At 41.4% G+C, this 20993-nt stretch overlaps 2 protein-coding genes across 9 annotated transcripts; both read left to right on the top strand.

The window, feature by feature from the left end:
* Positions 1 to 421: 421 nt before the first annotated feature.
* On the top strand, positions 422 to 13741 carry LOC100823536 (villin-4). 2 transcript variants are annotated; one of them, XM_014895465.2, is made up of 23 exons: positions 422 to 597; positions 940 to 1054; positions 1889 to 1988; positions 2457 to 2525; positions 2640 to 2882; positions 2961 to 3138; positions 3215 to 3347; positions 3496 to 3658; positions 8448 to 8598; positions 8689 to 8789; positions 9162 to 9317; positions 9787 to 9855; positions 9954 to 10022; positions 10107 to 10244; positions 10327 to 10455; positions 10797 to 10944; positions 11057 to 11067; positions 11163 to 11303; positions 11576 to 11701; positions 11859 to 11924; positions 12555 to 12858; positions 12943 to 13103; positions 13193 to 13741. In XM_014895465.2, the coding sequence occupies exons 2-23, from the start codon at positions 999 to 1001 to the stop codon at positions 13304 to 13306; spliced, it is 2826 nt and encodes a 941-aa protein (XP_014750951.1). In that variant the 5' UTR covers positions 422 to 597; positions 940 to 998; the 3' UTR covers positions 13307 to 13741. The 2 variants fall into 2 exon arrangements, with proteins under 2 accessions (XP_014750951.1, XP_003580415.1); XM_003580367.4 differs by having other exon boundaries at positions 423 to 597; positions 11054 to 11067.
* A 504-nt stretch (positions 13742 to 14245) lies between these two features.
* LOC104585420 lies at positions 14246 to 18008 on the top strand. Of its 7 annotated transcripts, XR_002960747.1 has the most exons (5): positions 14261 to 14471; positions 14581 to 14711; positions 15398 to 15462; positions 16710 to 16761; positions 17268 to 17679. XR_002960747.1 is itself a non-coding variant. In XM_024455466.1 (3 exons), exons 1-3 carry the CDS (start codon positions 14265 to 14267, stop codon positions 16720 to 16722), a joined length of 525 nt encoding a protein of 174 aa, XP_024311234.1. In that variant the 5' UTR covers positions 14254 to 14264; the 3' UTR covers positions 16723 to 16762. The 7 variants fall into 7 exon arrangements, 1 of the variants encoding a protein (XP_024311234.1); XR_002960750.1 differs by lacking the exon at positions 17268 to 17679 and adding an exon at positions 17818 to 18008 and having other exon boundaries at positions 14246 to 14711; XR_002960749.1 differs by lacking the exon at positions 17268 to 17679 and adding an exon at positions 17034 to 17246 and having other exon boundaries at positions 14246 to 14711.
* Positions 18009 to 20993: the final 2985 nt, after the last annotated feature.

A 20993-nucleotide genomic window follows, 5' to 3' on the forward strand; every position in this document is an offset into this window, starting at 1 on the left:
TTTGTTAAATGGGGTAAAAAACGAAAATCTCAATAAATGGGGTAAAAGCTGTCAAAAAACTAGAACTTGGGGGTAAGAAGTGGAATTAACGCTAGTTCTAAACAAACGATCAATTTTGCCAAGTAGCACGAACTACGAGTTAGAGCAAAACCTGATTGATTGGAGCGTAAATTAGACGAGATCCCTATGGAATTAAATGAGATCCCCATGGCGTATGGCATGGTCCGCGGCGGCAAGCATAGCTGCATCCCCAAACTAACCTTGGCGTGAGCAGCACCATTGATGGGATCAGTGCGTGTATACAGGAGAGAGAAGAAGGTAATCAAACGATGAATCTCAGCCACTGGATAAAACAGGAACACAGATGGGAGCATATGGAGGGAACATGCAAGCCGCATCCGAAGGGTTTCCGCTTGCGCTCGAGCCAACCAAACCAACGGACTGGAAAAAAAGCTCAGCATTTTTACCTCTTCCTGCTCTCGAACCCGTTTTTCGCGGATGGCCATTTACTTCGCCCATCTCCTTCTCTCCACGGATCGCTTCCTCTCTCCCCCGAAAATTTCCAAATTCGATCGACAAGGCCGACACGGTCTTCAGGTGAGCGAGTTTGGTTCCGTGCTATTTTTTCCTCTTCCAATCCAACATTTCTGCAATCCATGCGAATTCCTGAACCAAGGAATGGGCCGATTAGACACAAGGTCCCCTGTTTGTTTCGAGGATCGAGGCGTCGATTTGGTTCTGTTTAGGGATTTTGAGCTCGTAATTGTGGCATTGTTAGCTTCTCCTCACCTTTTATTTTTTTTGTTTTATTTTTGTATTTTTACGGTTGTGGAATAGGGGGAATTGGGGATGCCTGCAATCTCGCGCATTTCGGCCGACTTGTGGCGATGGATTGGTTGTGTTATAACGAGTGGTCATTTCTGTTTTTTTTTTCTGCAGCATAATGCCAGCACCATTTTGAGGCGAAATCAATCAAGGGTTCTTCAGCAACATCCAGGATGTCAGTTTCTATGAAGGATTTGGATCCGGCTTTCCGCGGAGCTGGACAGAAAGAGTATGCTTTTGATTGCTTAAATTCTTTCTATTTCTAGAAATTTTCATGGCTTGGATCTTTGAAGCTATATAACAGGCCATGATTATTCTCCCGGAGAAACTAGAAAATGATCTAGATTTATGATCCGTTGACAGAATGATCACCAACTGTTTGTGACAGAAAATTGTTGAGCGACCAAGAGGCCTAGCGGGTTTACCTGTTAGTCTTGGATATATAGATGACTTGCTCAAATTGTTTTCCAGATAAGCTGTCAAAGAGCATCTCCATTTTTTCCTTTCTTCGGACCTAGGTGATAGCTGACTACTCTTTCTGATGATTCTTTGATAAGCTGCTTTAAGTGCAGGATTATAATATGATAGTCACTTCTTAGGCATTTCTATTTCGAAAATTACAGATGTACACAATAAGTAATGCTCTAAATGTCTTCAATATTCCATAATTCATACTAGTTCCTTTATGGTTATGCTACACCACGCTAACACAGTTCAGCTAGTTCAGCTACTAGTAGCGTGAACTAAAACCCTATCATGTAGCTAGTGCTCATTGTATAATATGATCTACTCCCTCCGTCCCATATTAAGTGTCGGAAATTTGTCTAAATACGCACGTATCACTTAATATGGGATGGAGGGAGTAGTAGAAAAATGAATACACTATATTGGGGGTGACTAAACTAAATAGAAGAATGCTGAAGCTAGTGTAAGATCAAGCAAATGATAGTAAATGCTGATAAAAGATGCAGAATTTCCCTTTCTGCCATTGATCCCTGTGAGCATTGTATTATTGTTTACAAGAGTGTCTTATCCGTAATAGTACTCCTTAATTGTAATGCAGCGGTTTGGAGGTATGGCGTATTGAAAATTTCAAGCCAGTTCCTGTACCAACATCTTCGTATGCGAAATTTTACATGGGTGATTCGTATATCATCTTAAAGGTATGGAAGTATTTATGTGTTGTTACATATGTATTTCATTTCTTTGGGAACATTGTTGGTACATAATTGCAAACGTGGAAGATTTTTTGTTTTCATTTTGACGCCATGATATAATATTTTATTTCTCATACAATGATCACTTTGGTGCATCACATGCTTCACTATCCATATCAAGTTAGGTCAATCATGTCATAAACTTTTTCACCTTGATGGTTCAGTTTTGTATTAGAGTTGTTCAAAACTGGGTTGAGCTCAACACGTGAAAACCGGCAGCTACCCTGCTAGTTCATTTGTCTTTGTTAATCACACCCGAGTGAAAAAGCTAGTAGAAAAATTGACCTAGAGTTAGATGAATTGAGTTCAACCTGTTTTTGAACAGCTCTAGATTGTATATGGGTTGAACTCAGCTCTTGCATTATGCTTGCCGCACCAAAAGATTTTTGCTCAAGTTCTTTTTTCTCCCTACAGACATCAGCCTTGAAAAATGGTTCCTTTCGCCATGACATCCATTATTGGCTCGGTAAAGATACTAGTCAGGTAGATTCTCAAATCATTTGGCGACACATCACTTGATTTAGCTCTCCCGAGCTACTACCAAGGCTTTGTTTCAACTAATATTTCTCCAAAATGCCTTATATTTTGCCCTGAAAGGATGAAGCCGGAACTGCTGCAATTTTAACTGTGGAGCTAGATGCTGCCCTTGGAGGGCGTGCTGTCCAGTACCGGGAAGTGCAAGGCAATGAAACTGAAAAGTTACTTTCATATTTTAGACCATGCATCATGCCACAGCCAGGAGGAGTAGCTTCTGGGTTCAATCATGTAGAAGTCAATGAGCAAGAGCATGTTACCCGGTTATATGTGTGTAGAGGAAAACATGTTGTTCATGTTAAGGAGGCAAGCTATCTATTCACTCTCTTTGTTATGCATAGGGTTTGCTATTTTCTTGATTATGCTTGTTACTTTACAAACCAGGTTCCTTTTTCTCGTTCATCCCTTAATCACGAGGACATATTTATTTTGGACACCAAGTCCAAAATTTTCCAGTTCAATGGCTCAAACTCATGCATTCAAGAGAGAGCAAAAGCTCTTGAAGTTGTGCAATATATCAAAGACACCTTCCATGAGGGAAAGTGTGAAGTCGCGGCTGTTGGTAAGCAACTCTAGTAATGTGTCTTTAGTATTTGAAATCACGTTTAGAAGATCTGACTATTTGGAGTCCTCTGTAGAGGATGGAAAGTTGATGGCTGATGCCGAGGCTGGTGAATTTTGGGCTCAGTTTGGTGGCTTTGCTCCTCTTCCCAGAAAGACAACTTCAGAGGAGACCGGGAAAGACAGCGAAATTGCAGTCAAATTGCTATGGTAATTCACTACCACCAATAAATTGTCCACAACACACCACAATCAATAGTCAATAAGAATAATTTGCTATCCACATGGTATCATCTATGAGTATGAAATAGTTTAACTCTTGAAATTACAAGAGTCACTGATTTCTATTGCTTCTCAGTTTTAACCAAGGAAAGCTGGAGCTTATTACTTCTGAACCCTTGGTGCATGATTTGCTCGAGACAAACAAATGCTACTTGTTGGATTGTGGTGCTGAAATGTATGTTTGGTTGGGCAGAAGTACTTCTTTGCAAGTGAGAAAGGGTGCAAGTGAGTCTGCAGAGGTAATTTCAATTTCTTTGCCTAAATTGATTCTACTTGTGAATTACATCGATGCGTATTGTGCAAGCGGGAAGGCTCTATGATTAGAATCTGAACTTTTCACTTAACGAGAAACGAGACGAGGCCAATGACCTGGTGGTAGGGACTAGGGAGGCTGTTTAACCTCACCAGCCATGTGTGTTTGAGTTCTAGAAATGGTTTGGGTGCGAGTCAGTCTCCTTCGGCGCTCTTGGCAGTTTTTCAATAATCTTCATATTCTCTATATTTTAATACATGAGTTGGTTCCCTTCAGTCAAATATAATTATGTAGAGAAGTATGATAATATTTAGCAGGAACTTGAATGCATCAATACACGGATCTTTCTAAAGGTTTACTATATAACTTGGGGAAATTTCTGGAATCTCTCATCTTCTCTTCTCATTCCTTCTATACATATACATACACATACATGGGTCTTATGGGCCCAACTCACACACCCAACCCAACACTCCCCCTCAAGATGGGCGATAGATATCTATCATCCCCATCTTGCTACATGCTAAAGAACATTTCTTACCCCCTAAACCCTTTGTCAAACAATCGGCAATTTGTTCTCTAGAGGTTACATGGCTTATTTTTAAAGTTCCCTCATCAAGTCGCTCTTTGATGAAGAAGCGGTCTATTTCCACATGCTTTGTCCGGTCATGCTGAACTGGATTGTTTGCAATGTTGATTGCTGACTTGTTGTCACACAAAAGGTTTAATGGTCCTTTTCTTAGTAGCCTTAGTTCTGATAGGAGACCTTTCAGCCATAGCATTTCGCACAAGCACGTCGACATTGCTCTATATTCTGCTTCTGCAGTTGATCGGGAGACCACAGACTGCTTCTTGCTTCTCCAAGAAACCATGTTTCCTCCAACAAAGACACAAAAGCCAGATGTTGACCTCCTATCAAAGTGTCCATTTCCCTTGAACCATAAACCTTTGCCAGGACTCCCTTTAAGATAGCGCAAGATTCTATGGGCTGCTTCCAAATGTCCGCTTCTTGGGTCATGCATGTAGCGGCTCACCACACCCACTGCATAAGATATGTCTGGTCTCGTGTGGCACAAATATATTAGTCGACCCACAAGCCTTTGGTAGCTCTCTTTATCAACCGGGTCTCCCAATTGAGCACACAAGTGGTGATTTTGCTCAATTGGAGTTGAAGCAGCTCGACACCCCAACATACCGGTCTCGCTTAGTAGATCCAATACATACTTCCTTTGAGAAAGAACTATTCCTCTAGGAGATCGTGCAATCTCAATGCCCAAGAAATACTTGAGTTGACCCAGGTCCTTAACCTCGAATTCTTTAATCAGCCTCTTCTTCAGTTGAGTTATCTCCACATTATCATCTCCTGTGATAATAATATCATCTACATAAACAGCAAGGATGGTAATGTGATTCTTTGAATGTCGATAGAACAATGTATGATCCCCATTACATTGTTTGTAACCCACATTGCTCATGGCTCGTCGAAACCTATCAAACCACGCTCTTGGTGACTGCTTGAGGCCATACAAGGACTTCTTCAATCTGCACACCTTGCCCTTGGTGTTTGGAGTACTAAAACCAGGTGGTATCTCCATATAAACCTCCTCCTGAAGATCCCCATGCAAGAATGCATCTTGACATCCAACTGATGCAACGGCCAACCAAAGTTAGCAGCACAAGAAATAAGAGTTCTTACTATACTCATCTTTGCAACAGGCGCAAAGGTCTCGTCATAGCCAATTCCATAGGTTTGACTGTAACCTCTTGCTACCAGCCTCGCCTTGTATCTTTCAACTTTTCCTTCTGGATTTTGCTTCACCGTATATACCCATTTGCAAGTAACTAGACTTTTCCTTGATGGAAGATAAACAAGATCCCATGTCTTGTTCTTCTCGAGAGCTTTCATTTCTTCCAACATTGCCTCATACCAAACTGGGTCTTGCTTTGCCGCCTTCCAATCTCTTGGGATTACCACAGATTGTAATGATGCAATGAAAGCCCTGTACCTCGGTGACAAAGATGTGTATGATACATAATTAGCTATGTCATGCTCAAAACCATACCTATCTGGAGGTTTTCTAGCTCCAACCCGTGTTCCTTTCCTCAAGGCAATAGGCAAGTCCGTTGAATCATTTGCATCAGATGGAGCTGGTGTGGCACATGTCTCACCATCAGACAAGTCAACAATCTCAACACTTGTTGGAGCTTGGTGCTCCCTCTGCGCGTGTATGTCACTTGTTGGAGTTGGTCGTTTCCTCCTATACACCCTTAAATTTTCTTCCTCGTTCGGCTTTCTCCACCTCTCTTCATCCATAGGTTGTCTCCTCGTATATACCCTCAGATTTTCTTCCTCATTTGGTTTTCTCCATCTTTCTTCACTCATAGGACATGGAATAGAACCAACCACAACTCTCGATGGTTCATCTTCCTTTGTCCTCACTGCTTCACTCTCCCCCTCTCGACTAGCATCACTCATGCTAGGTGAGTCAAAGTCAAATAATGAGCTGAGATCAGTCTTCTCTCCATAGAACGGCTCAAACTCTCTAAATGTCACATCCATGCTCACGAATGTTCGTCGTTCACTAGGACTCCAACACTTGTAGCCCTTCTGTCCAGATGAGTAACCTATGAAGATGCATTTCACAGCACGTGGATCTAACTTCCCCATCGAGGGCCTGTGGTCTCTAACAAAGCAGGTGCATCCAAACACCTTTGGCGGAACAATGAACTCATTTCTCCCAAAGATCATCTCATAAGGAGTCTTCATTCCAAGCACTCTTGATGGCATACGGTTAATGAGGTAGGTAGCCGTCATAACCGCTTCACTCCATAGAAACTTAGGCACATTCATAGTGTACATCATTGATCTAGCTACCTCTAGAAGATGTCCATTCTTCCTTTCAGCCACTCCATTTTGTGGGGATGTGTCAGGGCAAGAAGTTTGATGTAATATTCCTTCAGTTGAAAGAAAATCGTTGAATTCCTTATTCACATACTCTGTCCCGTTATTTGTTCTTATAAACTGAACACGAGTATTGAATTGATTTCTAACATAGGCATAGAAGTCTTGAAAGCAACGAAATACCTCAGATTTGTGCTTCATCAGATATATCCAAGTCATACGGGAGTAGCAGTAAATAAAAGTGACAAAATACTTCATTCCACTCACAAAGACCACGGGAGAAGTCCAAACATCAGAATGAATCAACACAAATGGCGAAGTACTACGGAGTCCATGACTCACATACGACGTCCTTGTGTGCTTTCCATACTCACAAGCATCACATACTAGCTTGTTTTTCTCCACCTTACTCAACTCATTCGGGAAGACCTTACTCATGGTATCGAATGACATATGGCCCAACCTACAATGAAGGAGAATCACCTTAGCCTCTGTTTCACTTGTAGCAACTGCCAAAGCACTGCATATGACTCCGTCGGTTCTTCTTCTATCCAAGTACCATAGACCGTTGTACCTAGTACCAGTTCCAAGTTTCTTTCTAGTCTTCCTTTCTTCGATTAAACAATTGTACCGATCAACTGTAATTCGACAATCCATATGATCAACCAAGGAACTCATTGATACCAAATTAACTAGAAAAGAGGGAGCATATAAAACTGATGACAACATAATAGATGGAGTGCATTGAACATCACCAACACCCCTAACAGGTCGTGAAGTCCCATCAGCAATCTGGATAGTTTCCTTGCATGTTGAGGAGTACGGAGTAAATGTTGCGAACTCGCTCGATGTGCCCGTAACATGTTGAGATGCCCCTGAATCCAGTATCCACTCTGATTTTGAGACATGTGGAGATGTAGAAGCTTGACATGCAGTACCAAGTACAGTTGTCATTCTTGTGTTCTCTATATCTCTCTCAAGCCTTCTTAGGTTTTTCAGTTTCTCTAACTCCTCCACTGAGATTTCAAGCATCTCATCCGAATCTTTTCCCATCAAAATTAGATTGTCCTTGTTCTTCGCCTTGAACAACTGAGACAATTTCTCAAGTACCTTGTCGATTCCCTGATTTTCCCCCATTGTTGCAAGAATTTTCCGTTCTCAGCCTCCACAGAAGAAGCAGCCCACCAAATTCACCTCTAATTCTTTGCTTCCTGCAGTTTCTTCTCTTCTTCTCAGACCACAACAGCAGCAAGCACACACGACCTCTCTGCCTCCAGAAATCACCAATCTCCTGCACCCAACCGCTGCTGCCTTGAGGCTCACCTCAACCAGCCGCCCGCTGCTGCCTGCAACGTGCTGCAGCGCCTCTGTTTCTCCCTGCTTCCACTCCACGCCTGGATGAACCACAGCACTGCAGTCCACCTGCAAGCCCTCCGCCTAGGCTTGCTAACCAGCCTGCGGCTTGTTCCCCACCAGCAATCACGCTCCCAGAGGCTCGGAGCTCCGCCACACGCCGCTGATTCACCGCCGGCCACCTCCAGAGCCCAGCATCGCCTCCACCTCTCGCTCTGATACCATGCGGAACTTGGGGAAATTTCTGAAATCTCTCCTCTTCTCTTCTCATTCCTTCTATACATATACATATACATAAATGGGCCTTATGGGCCCAACTCACACACCCAACCCAACATTTACATATGCCCGTCTCAGAAAGAAAATAACGGTTGTTATATATTCCTGTGCTTAGAAAATGTAACACCGTGGTCAAATGTAATGAAACATTTTATAGATATTTTTTAACTACATGATCAAAGCATATTTTCGTTTTACGTTTAGTGTTGCTGCATGCTCAGTATCTCTTACTTTTATACAGAAAATGCTTGTTGCTGACAGTCGAACACAATCACATGTTATGAAAGTGATTGAAGGATACGAAACTGTCATGTTCAAGTCAAAATTTCGTGAGTGGCCACCAACTCCTGACTTGAAATTGTCTTCTGAGGATGGAAGAGGCAAAGTTGCAGGTTATTGTCTACAAATTTATCAGTTTTAGTGCAACAGATTGCTAAAAAGTTCACCAAATCACATATTTATCTATGTTTCTCTTATTGCAGCTCTCCTCAAAAGTCAAGGATTAGATGTTAAGGGCTTGATGAAAAGTGCTCCTGTAAAAGAAGAACCTGAGCCTTATATCGATTGCGCTGGTCATTTACAGGTTTTTTTTCAATGACTTATTATGGATTTGTATTGTATAACAGTATAAGCAGTAGTCCCTGGAAACCTGCTTTGTGCATACACATCTTAGGGTGCTAGCCTGCTAGATATCTTTGGATACTCCATTCTAGCGTACCAAATACACCTGTGCAAGATATGAGGAAGCTAAGTAGCTAAGAACCTTGTAATACATGCGTACAAATTAGTCATCTAGATCGTTTGGTAACTCCCTAAACTCAACCATTCCTTTGATCTAAACTCATTTATCTTTTATGCCCATCCCACAGCCAAAATTTCTTTGCATATCATCATTTATCCATTTGATCTTGGTGCATGTTTGATGGTGGTTTTGTGTCCTACATCTTGACTTTAGGTCTGGCGTGTAAGTGGAAATGGCAAGACTCTTCTATCATCCTCTGAACAATCAAAATTCTACACTGGAGATTGTTACATTTTTCAATACACATATGCTGGAGATGACAAGGAGGAATGCCTTATTGGAACTTGGTTTGGGAACAAGAGTGTTGAGGTACTATCTATGCACAAAATCAACTCCAGCTATGAATGCTTGGAATGGATATACTTGTAGATTTCTATGACATAGCCACATAGTTTGTAATCATATCTGTTGTGATGTTGTTATTAAACATGGTTAATTCGATATATGCCATTGCAAAGTTACCATAATAAAAAAATGCAGCTGAAAAAACTACTTCTAGAAAATGCCACCGCAAAAGGGTAATTTGATATATTCCACTGCCATAGTGGTATTTATCAGAGTATCCAAGTGTAGGCAATGGCATTTTTTGTAAGTTGTCTTTTACACTGGCATTTTTTAATATGTAAGTGGTGGTGGCATATATCGAATTAACCCTAGTAAAAACCCTACTAGCTTTTTCCTTTCCTCTACTGATTAAATGACAGGTTTTTAGACACATATTCTCCCTTCGTGTAATGTTAAATGTAAGGTGCATGCGAATGATCTAAATTGCTTTCAGGAGGAGAGGGTATCAGCAATTTCATTGGCTAGCAAGATGGTTCAAGCTGCAAAATTCCAGGCTGTCATGGTAACACATTGATTTTTTTCGATGTTAAATTAGATCTTTTTTTAAACAATATGTGAAATTCAATTGTAACTCTCTAATTTATTCTTGCTTCTGTGCAGGCTCGCCTTTATGAAGGGAAAGAACCAATTCAGTTCTTTGTTATATTTCAGAGTCTCCAAGTGTTTAAGGTGTGTTTGTGACAGACTGACGTTGTTAGATAGATAGTTTGAGTTAAATGTAACATCAATTTTATTTTTGGATTTTCAATTTAGGGTGGTCTTAGCTCTGGATACAAGAACTTTATTGCTCAAAATGGTCTCGATGATGACAGTTACTCTGAGGCTGGGCTCGCCCTATTCCGAATTCAAGGTTCAGGGTCAGAAAACATGCAAGCAATTCAAGTGGATGCGGTAAGGTCAACGTCATATTATTGTTTGTCATCAAAACTGTATCTTCAAATCAGTTGCTTCATCTCTACCATACTTTCACTAGGTTGCTTCATCATTAAATTCGTCCTATTGTTACATTCTACATGATGGAAACAGTGTGTTCACATGGATTGGGAACGGTACAACCTCATTGGATCACGACTTGGTTGAGAGACAGCTAGATGCAATTAAGGTGTGAATATTCTTCTCTAGGCTAATATATATCCTAAATTTATGCAACTTTCCTGATGATGCTTGGTAGATACCTATCAATTTAACCCTTGGTTGCAAAGATTTGCCACATGTTGGTAGTCCTTTGAACATTTGAGCTCGTTAGTCTTGAAGGGCATATGATGAACTCTTGTTCACATAATTTACTAGTTTCTCTTTATTTGATGGAGCTTTGCTACGCTCTCTAACTGCCAAAGGGAAAAAGGTAGAAAGAAGTGCCCATGAGATGATGAGAGTAAATGGCTTCTAACGAATCACAATATGTATTTTGATAATATTTGCTCTTTTGTTTTGGTTATACAGTCAGATCTGCCGTCCAGGTCACAAAAGGAGGGTAGAGAAACCGATAAATTCTGGGAATTACTGGGTGGTAAAACAAAGTATTCAAACAAAAAAATAGAAAGAGAACAGGAAAGCGACCCTCATCTTTTCTCATGTATTTTATCCAAAGGTAATCATAATCCAGACATTGTATGAATTCCAACTCAGTGCAACTTACAGTTCAACATGTGCTGACACTTTTTTCCCCGCTGTACCAATATTGCTGTTGTGTGTTCCAGAAGGCAATTTGAAGGTAAAAAAACAAAGATGTGGAAAGGTTTTATTCCTGAACATGCTGTCCATTTGCATTTCTAACACCAACTTCTTTTTCAAATTCTACTTGAACAGGCCACAGAAATACATCACTTTACTCAGGAGGATCTGATGACAGAGGATGTCTTTGTTCTAGATTGTCACTCGTACATATTTGTTTGGTTTGGACAGGAGGTCGATGCTAAAGTGAGAACACAAGCTATGGATATAGGAGAGGTAATAACAAAATTTACTCTGTGTAGTCTAATTAGAGATCCCATTTTCTATTTGAGAAAAGCAATGTACATGTAGGGGTGGGTGCTTGAGTTTATGGTTTACGTTGTGACTTTCTGAAGACTGCGGGCGTGCACATGTATGATTTTCTTGAGATTTTTTTAAAATACCCAAATAACTAAATGCAAATATCAAACACCCACCCTCGGATGTACAAAATCAACCCTCTTTCTGTTTTGTGTCTTACTTTGTTTTTCTTACTGCTACCGTGCCAGAAATTTATTGTGCGTGATTTCCTTATGGAAAATCTCTCCCGAGAAACAACGATCTTCACTGTTTCGGAAGGAAGTGAGCCTCAGTTTTTTACTAGGTTCTTCACCTGGGACTCCACAAAATCGTTGGTACGCATTTTGCCTGAGGCATTGGTTTTTAGTTGATATGTAGATTGCATGTGCTTGCTGTGAAATAATGGCAGTTTCTGTTCTTTTTTATTGTATTAGGACCGGGCTATTTAGTATCAGAAGTAAAACATATCACACTCTTTTGTTTTTGTTGCAGATGCATGGCAGTTCATACCAAAGGAAGCTTGCCATTTTAAAGGGTGGAGCAACTCGATTGCTGGATGTAAGTCTTAATCTAACCATCTTCCCGTACTTCGTGGATATCAGAAAATTCTTAAGTACTTGATGGATATCAGTCCAGTGTTAAGCTTTCTTGGTTGTAAAAGCTATTTTTATTCATCATAGCTTTGCTTTCTTAGTGATTGGCCCAGTCTCTTCATGTTTGTTAATACTCTTTCATTATTGGATATTGGTGCTGAGTTGTGCATATATGCATGTGACGAGTGATCATATACTCCTCGTACAGTATATTTAGTCTATGTAGAACCATTTTCTTTCATTTATATGAATGTGCCTAACCACAATGCCGAGTGTAAGTTTGCAATTTGCAATAAGGAGGACAAAGTGAATAATAAAGTTATTCTTTTCATTTTTCTTATTCCGTTGCATCACTGCAACTGAACAGTTTGATTTAAGTTTTGGCCATGTTTTATGGCTCTAGTGTCTTTGAACTACAATCTCAAGTAGTATGCATTTGATGTTGTTTTGTCTTACTGCCTTATCTAGTTATATGCCTCAATGTTTTTTCGGGTAATTGTGCAATTTGTTGCTTCAGTATTATAATGGCAAAATTATTCTGATACATTACTTTAACATCCTTTCTTCAAAATCCCTCGACTTTCTGTGTTGTCAGAAACCAAAACGTCGAACACCGGCAGTTTCAGGAAGAAGTGTGGGACAAGATAAATCTCAACGCTCAAGAAGCATGTCTACCAGCCCGGAATGTCACCGTGTTCGAGGAAGATCCCCCGCCTTCGCAGCGTTAACTTCTGCCTTTGAGAAGCCCAGTACAAGAAATCTGTCCACCCCTCCCCCTGCTGTTAAAAAGCTTTTCCCTAAATCTGCCGGGCCTGAGGTGTCCAAACAGTCAGCTATTAGTGATCTCACCAGTGCTTTTGAAGGTCCCCTGAAAAGAACAATACCGAAGTCAGTAAAAGGTATGTGCAATACAACTTCTTAGATTCCAGTTCGGGTAGGACATAGTCTTACATTATGTCCTTTCTGAATTCTGGAAAACGAAGCGGGCCAAGAGGCAGAGAAGTCAATACAGGAGGAAGATGCCACGGGCGGTGATGATGGAAATGAGGTAGAAGATGACGAGGGGCGCACGATCTACCCATACGAACGTCTTGTAACCAATGCTGAGGACCCAGCTCCTGACATCGACCTCACCAAGCGGGAGGTGAGCAACTGATCTCTTTTTTTCCACGTCTCATTGTTCCATAGTGCCGTAAGACGAGGATGACACACACTGCTGTAAACTGAATACAGGCCTACTTATCAGCAACCGAGTTCAGCGAGAAGTTCAGCATGACAAGGGCAGAATTCAACAAGATACCCAAGTGGAAGCAGAACAAGCTAAAGACTGCCTTGCAGCTGTTTTAGCTCACCTACGTCGAGTGGCAACCAATTTTGGAGATAACACTTATTTTCACTACATTGAGGGGGTTCTTCTCTTCACCTAGCTTGAGTCTGTTCTTCTCTTAGGCTCTTCTTGTTCTTCTTCTTGGAGTAAATAGGTTTTCGAGGAGCCTTTTTCTTCTTCTTCTTCTTCTTCTTTTAATTGATTCAGAGTTCACAAGAGTTCAGTTGTGGGGTTCGTTCTTTTTTTCCCCAGCTTGGTCATTTGAGTTACTTGCCGGGCAGCAGAGATATCACATGACTGAAATGAGTTGTAGCCTGGTGCAAGCCATACAAACATACACTGGCGCCAACGCATATAGTGAGTATCTATGTAGTCTGTAGAGCATACTGCCCAACCTGCGCAGTCTCCATATTCGTTTGGTTTCTTACATCAATAAATCTTGATAATTTTGGGCCGATCCGACCACCCCGGGATTACCGAAGCCGAACTTCCGAGTACCACAGCGTCATTCATCAGTCCATCGACTCCGGGATTAATAAATGTGTGACGTGTGTGACGTCCACTCGAACTCGCCATGCATGCACGCACGGCGTGCCCAGGACGGAGCCAGGATTCAAACACAGAGAGGGCAAATAGAAAGGTTTAAGTTTGAAGGCGGCAAATTAAATACAAATGATACTCTCTTTGATCCATAATAAGTGTCTTAGATCTAATACAAAGTTGTATCTTGGATCTAGTACAAAGATAGTACAGTACAAAAAACTACTCCCTCCGATCCTATACTAAAAGGGTTTTGTTATAGCACAGGCGCCTGTTTTTTTTTTGAAAAACAGGCGACGTCCTGGCCGTCCGATCCATCTTAAAGATTCGTGCCTTCTTCTTTTTGCTTTGCGTCTGATCGCTTCTTCCTTCTGTCGTTGTCGTCCCGTGAGTTCCACTCTTCAGTTCTCCCCTTTCTCCCCACTGCCGCCCGCTCCAATGGCAACTCCCCGCGCCGGCCGGCCGCCCCGCTGCCGCCCTAGTTTCCCGCCTCCGCCGCGCTGCCGCCGCCGTCCACCGCGTTCTCGCTTGGCCTCCCCGCGCCGACCGCCCGCTTCTCTGGAGAAAGCCGCCGATGAAGCGCACGAGTACCCGTCGCTCAGGCCCCTCGACGAGTCGCAGGAGGAAGACCCGTATCCTGACGAGGTAATTTCCTGTTCCTTCCCTCGTCCGATTGTCATCGCGTCGCTCTTTGTTTATCTCCTGAACGCTGACGCTTTGGTTCATGGACGCGAAATGTGGTGCTGGGATGGAGGCGGACGACCTCAATTTCGACCGGATTGGGTACGTGCAGATGATGCGTGCCTACAGGATCGAGTTCCTGAAATGGCCGGATGGGATGGGGTGTATTCTTCCCGGGACGTCGAGCCGCTCTGCAGAGCTAGAGTAACTAGCTGAACCCATTACCTTCTCCTCCTTGTTGCGTAGCATTTGGCGCTCTGGTTACTGATGCTCATCTTTCCAATTGGATTGGACAACTTACAACTTAGTGTTAATTTTGTCCGAACATACATACTACTAGTGCAATTACAGGGTTCTAAAACTGCAATTGCTATTCAATACCCGTGTTTTCAGCTTTTCACTGTTTGTCTTTGCTATTGTTGTGGTAGGGGTTAATCCCCTTAATCATTTTTATATTACTGTGTAAATCTGGTTTTATTTTATGTGGCTTATGGGTCCAGATTTTTGGGCTAGCACAAAGTGTTTACTCTGTTGTATTTCTTTTGTCAATTTGTTGAAGTCGTTTAATTAGTTCTCGGTGTTTCCAAGGTGTTTAGTGCAAGTTGTGTCAGTGTGTGTGTGAGATTTTTGCAGGGTATTAAGCAAATTCCTTCCCTATACTTTAAGTGTTGCTTTTTTTTTAATTGTGGAATAGTACATTTAGACTACAAATCCTACTCCCCTTTAGAACAGAGTAGAGCCCAGCTTAGTTCCATTAGCCTCTGTTCCTTTTTTTTAGTTGATCTATGGTGTGAAAATTATACCACATGAGTTTCATGATCATAATGGTTTGCACGGACCTTACATGTTTACCGTCCTGATAATTCATTTTCTCATCAAATAATATCCAGGTTGTGCCAGTCGCTTCAATACTTACACCAAACCAATTTGAAGTTGAACTACTCACGGGATTGAGGTATTTAAAATTCAGGCTTTTGAGGCTAAACTTAGCTATAGTTATTTAGGCTGCCGGAAGTAACTACGTGGGTGTTTCATATGGCAACCAGTTATATACAAGCAACAGAGATGCTTCTGTTTATTCAGATCAAATCAATGAAGCTTGTTCTTCCTCTGGTTTCAAACATTCCTACTTCTCTTTTTTGGGTTGGCGCTCACTCAAATTAATGAAATCTACAACGTGTTGAATATTTTTGCGTGCGAGGAGCATCATGGGGGCTCTGTTTGCCGCAGTGTCATGTGCCTCTTGCACACATTCTTTGCTTCCTGAAACTTTTCAGATTAATTAATTTACAAGATCTACTTAATTTTTGTGGCATCATGAGGCTATAGCTTTTCCATACCTACAGCTTTTTCCTCGTCTCAAGTATTTTTGGCTTTGCCTTCACTGAGCCGTAAATAGTTATTGTCAGTTGTTTTAAGATAGCTTATCAATCATTTTATTCTTCTGTAGATATAGACGAGACTAAATAAATTGACGTGTTGTCAGTCTATGGATTAGTTTATAATGTCTTACCTTGAGTTTGTCTTACTGATTCCAAAGGTACCTAATTTCTTAAGGCAACCTTTTGTAATTTCATGATTTTGAATGGGTGTAATTACAACTCTAGTTATTGCAATCAGCACCCCCCTCCCCCCTGCAACTACAATTGCATGGGTTTGGATGGTGTAATTCTATCTCCCAACTAGTGCAATCCCATGATCTTTATGCGTGTTTTGGTCGATCTTCCCCGTCGAACTCTTGGGAGTAATTGCAATCAGCTTTTGCACTACCCTGCAACTATAATTGCATGTTTTGGGATGGTGCAATTTTAGCTTCTAGTTTGTGCAATCTTGTAGTCTCTGCGATCTGTAAGAATGTCTTATCTGTGTTTTGTATAACATACTTTAACTTATTTATGGTTTCATAGTTCTCGCACTGCGTGTTTTTGCTTGTTTTGTAGTTGGAATCGTGCCGCCGTAATAATTCGAATCGTAGGGTTGTTGGATGTCATGATTCGAAATTGAAATTGTTTGGTTATATTTTTCTTGTCGTGGCAAATTGCAGCGCCCTTTAAATTTAATTGCACTACTAACTTATGCAATTCCAAGAGAACCAACTTGCATTTCAAATTTCATTTATGTCCCTTTCTTTTATGTTCAAATTAACTCCACGAGTATATTAACTCTTTTTACTTTTTTCATGTCTCTCTTTTGTGGTAGCAGCAGTGCCGCATAAGCGATGCAGAAGCAAGACCAGAGATTAATTTCAAATAAGGTATTATTTGTTTTGTAAATTGCACTGCATTTTCAATCAAATTGCGCCTTTTTCTACTGTCACAATTCCAGCCTTTTGAATTTGCAATTGCACTAGGTCTTGTATATTTTGTTTTGCAATGTGTCTGAATTTGCACTGCCTTTTAAATCAAATTGCATCCCCTTTTCATCTTGCTCGCTCTATATATATTATGACTACATTTTCTTTATTTGAACGATATAGCTATCTTTTGCAATTGTTGCACTTTTAATATTTCTAAGTTTCATTTTCAGATTGCACTGTCTTTTGCCTTTAATTGCAGCACCTTATCTTCTGCAATTCCAAGCTTACCAAGTTGCAACTGATAATTAAATTCTTTTACTATCTTTTCCTTTGGTTACTGGTTGCAATTTTACGAGGTATCATTTGCAACTGATGCACTTTTAATAAATAATATTCTAGTTTTATAATTAAATTATAAAGTAGCGGTTATACATGCATTTTTTTTGTTTCTGTTATTTCTGTAGCTTTGGCTCGACTTGGAGAGGCAAAGAAAACATATGCGGGAGGGTTTCGGTCTGTGCTCGTCGGCGGCGAGGTCTAGTTGGCTGTCTAGAGAGTTGCTCATTTACTCTGTTCGCTTACTCAAACTTTTTCTTGACTAATTATGCTGCCTGCTTCGGGCGGATGCGGCGAGGCGAAGGCAAGTCCAGACGAGGCTTCCAATCTCTTCTCATTGGTGCCACAATCTGCTAGCCCCGTCTGGTGGTTCCTTTGTTTTTTTTGCGGCGAATGGGAGTATGAGACGCACCGGCTAGTTGTTATCTCAAATTGCACTCTGTTCTAATTATTTGCACAACTGTATCATGCAATAACAAGATTCTCAATGTGCAATTGAATCTATGTTTTAATTAAAATCTAACATTGTTAGCTTATATATATTCACTTGAATTGCAATCATGTTTCTACTTAATAGTGCACTCACAGCATGGACAGTGTGCAATTGCAATCATTTACTTGTCCTACTAATGTTAGGTTACTAATTTGTCCTTTTTTTCTACACTTCTATGGTTGCAGTGGTCGAATGGTACTAGATGCTTGATCATGTTGAGAACATATGCTCTCTAGCATCCTCTCTTCTATAAATCTTTATATCTGTTTTTCCACCTGTAGCTATGCAATTGACATTTTTTTAATTAGATGCATGAAGTTTTACTATTGCAATCTCAATTCTTTATAAATGCAATTGCGGTGGATTTATTTTGAAATTGCACCACAATGATTTCTGCACTCATCTTCAAGGAAAGTTCACGCTTGCTTGTTTGTGTCGGGAGGCTTTAAATGAGCTTTTAGCTCGGCATTTTATGATGTTATATATGGCCACTGTTCCAGCGAAAACTTAGCACTCTGAGTAGCCACTTTTGTGTTGTTAAGGCATGATCAGATAAGATCTGCCTCTGTCTTAATGGTAGATGCACGACATGAATATTAGCTTATGCTAGTGGTATGTATTTTATCATGTCTGTATATGGTCAGTGCTCTAGGTTTTATTGCATGCAGCATTGTAAATGCACTTTGTTAAGTTATGATCATCTAAGTTCTGCCCTCTGTCTGCTTTGCAAATGCATTTATGTGTTGACTGCTCCTTTCTCATAGTGTTTGAATTTTGTTTGTCAACTAACAAAAAAGTGCCTGCTTTTAGAACAAAAACCAGGCGCCTGGTTTTTGCCAACAAAGCAGGCGTTGTTTTTTTTTTTGGGGGAAATACATCAGAAGTCTTTATTTTGTTTTAGTCCATTACATAGATCAATGGCTTACAAAAGGTGCCTGCTTTTAGAATAAAACTAGGCGCCTGGATTTTACCTCCAAAACAGGCGCCTGTTTTGAATACCTAAACCAGGCGCCTAGGTGATAGACAGACCCATACTAAAACCACAACAAGAATTTAAGATCGGAGGGAGTACTTGTTTTCACTTGAAAATATTTTTGTTAGGCGGGGTGGCCCCTAGCGCCCCCCCCTCCCCCGTCCCTGGGTGTCCCATGACCTCATCGATCTTTGCGTAAATTATTGCGTTAACCATGTTAAACCTAGGAAATTGCCGTAATACTCTCATTTGCTTCATAATACTGATACTTTAAGAGAATGACATGCTCTCTAAAGCAGCACTTTGACCATCAATTTCTTTCAGCAATTATATACTATGAAAAAACAATTCATGAGAAATCTAATAATATGAATCTAGTAGGAGTATTTTTTTTTTGCAAAGAAGATCTTAATTTTATTGGAAAAAATGGTCGCTACACAAATTAGACAAAGTAATTAAGGGGAGACTGGTTAGGCATAGCATATATAATGGGGCGCTCTCAAGAAAGCTTCCTTAGGCCAGTCCTAGCGCTCATTCCTTTGCTCGTTAAGATAGAAAAAAAGCTGATGTGTCACTGCAATTATTGCAAAAAATGAAGGAACCGGTCCTTGTGCAAACGACGGTCGATAGCTTGTAACCCCACGCACGTATTTACTCTACGGGATCCCGTGTGGCTAGAGAGGTGATTTTATCTTCCTTTCTTTCATGATGAAAATGAGCAACCTTTGCCGCCAGAGCTCGCCGCTCCTGCCCAGGGGCAGCATGCGCACCCAGCACCATGCACGAGCCACTGCAGCCCCTGTTGTCCACAACATTCTGCAGCCCCTGTTGTCCACAACATTCTCCAGACACCAGCTTTTCTCACGGACGGTGTGATTCTTCAAATTCCTTTTTTTCATTTTTTCCTCTGTCAAAATTTCGAGTTGCAGGAGCTACAATCTTCAAATTCCTCTCCTCTTTCACCTAACATCAATACAAATCTATCTTATAAGTTCACGAGTTTCACGGCCCTTCATCAAGACCGGATCTAGCAGTCAAAAGTTACTGAGATGTGAGGGAGAGAGAGAAAGCATGTCCTGCTTGGTATGGCCGCATCGGAAATAGCCGGAGTTGTGCAAAAGATCCCAGAGCAAATTTATTCTAAAGACAAGCAAAAAAAACCGTGCGATGTGACGTAGATGGGACGATGCGTAAACGATGAGCGCTGCCACCGGCCTTATGCTACCGGCCACTCGCATTGCTTGCTTTGCACCTCTGGGCAGAACAGCAACGGCTTGCAAAGGCGCCACTCTGTAAGACAAACGAGCTAACACCGTCCGCTTAATGCAATTTCCGGCCTTTCCTTGCAGAGCTGACCTGATGGAGAGCTTTTGCCCGTTGCTTGCAAGCAAAGCCACTGGGTGGACCAAGCATGTCAGGCGGGGCGCGAGGGCCGCGACGAGCGCGCGAGGCGGCGGCGGGCGTGCGAGGGAGGCGGGGAGCGAGGGCAGAGGGAGACGGGGGGCGAGGGCGGCGGCGGGCGCGTGAGGTGAGGGCGTGAGGGGCAAGGGAGGAGAGTGCGTCGGACGTCGGACGCAGGCAGAGTGCGTCAGACGTAAATTAATTGCTAGGTGTACATAGATAACAAATTAGCGGACCAAATGTTAGTTGTTGGAGCTGTTTTAGTGGGCATAATTGTTTGATAGTTGTGAGGTGGGAATGATTTGTGTACGTCTTGTGGGGTAGTTTTAGAAAATAAAATGTTGGTGCCTTTATAAGTAGTAGAGACTAGAAGAAAAAACAAAACTTTATTCACTCTCACAATATTAGTACAATACTCTTTATAGTGGCTACGCTATTACTCCCTCCGTCCTATTTTAGGAGGCGTACTACTCAAATGCTCTTATCCCAGTTTAGCAGGCGTAGTAATCCTTTTACCCCTTTGCTTCCGAGAATACCCCCACTTTTGGTCCCACGCGAGCTGCCCGCATGCATGCGTAGGCTTCCCGAGGCCTACGCATGCATGCGGGCAGCTCACGTGGGACCAAAAGTGGGGGTATTTTCGGAAGCGAAGGAGTAAAAGGAGTACTGCGCCTGCTAAACTGGGACAAGAGCATTTGATTAGTACGCCTCCTAAAATAGGACGGAGGGAGTACTACACAACCATACTTCTCCATCATGATAGCTTATTCTATTTTGATGTTATTGTTGTGGTACAACTCATGAATGAGAAAGCACCCCTATTTATAGTTTTACAAGAACATGAGATGTATGACCATAAACATCCCACTACAAATATATATTCTCAAGAATACTCTATAAGTATGTTTATAGTTTTGTAGAATTCTTACTTATTCATGAAGTTTACTCTAGGATCTTCTATGGTAAATATCATCTCTCTGCTTGCAA

This window comes from Brachypodium distachyon, chromosome 5 (assembly GCF_000005505.3).
Source record: "Brachypodium distachyon strain Bd21 chromosome 5, Brachypodium_distachyon_v3.0, whole genome shotgun sequence".
Lineage (NCBI taxonomy): Eukaryota > Viridiplantae > Streptophyta > Magnoliopsida > Poales > Poaceae > Brachypodium > Brachypodium distachyon.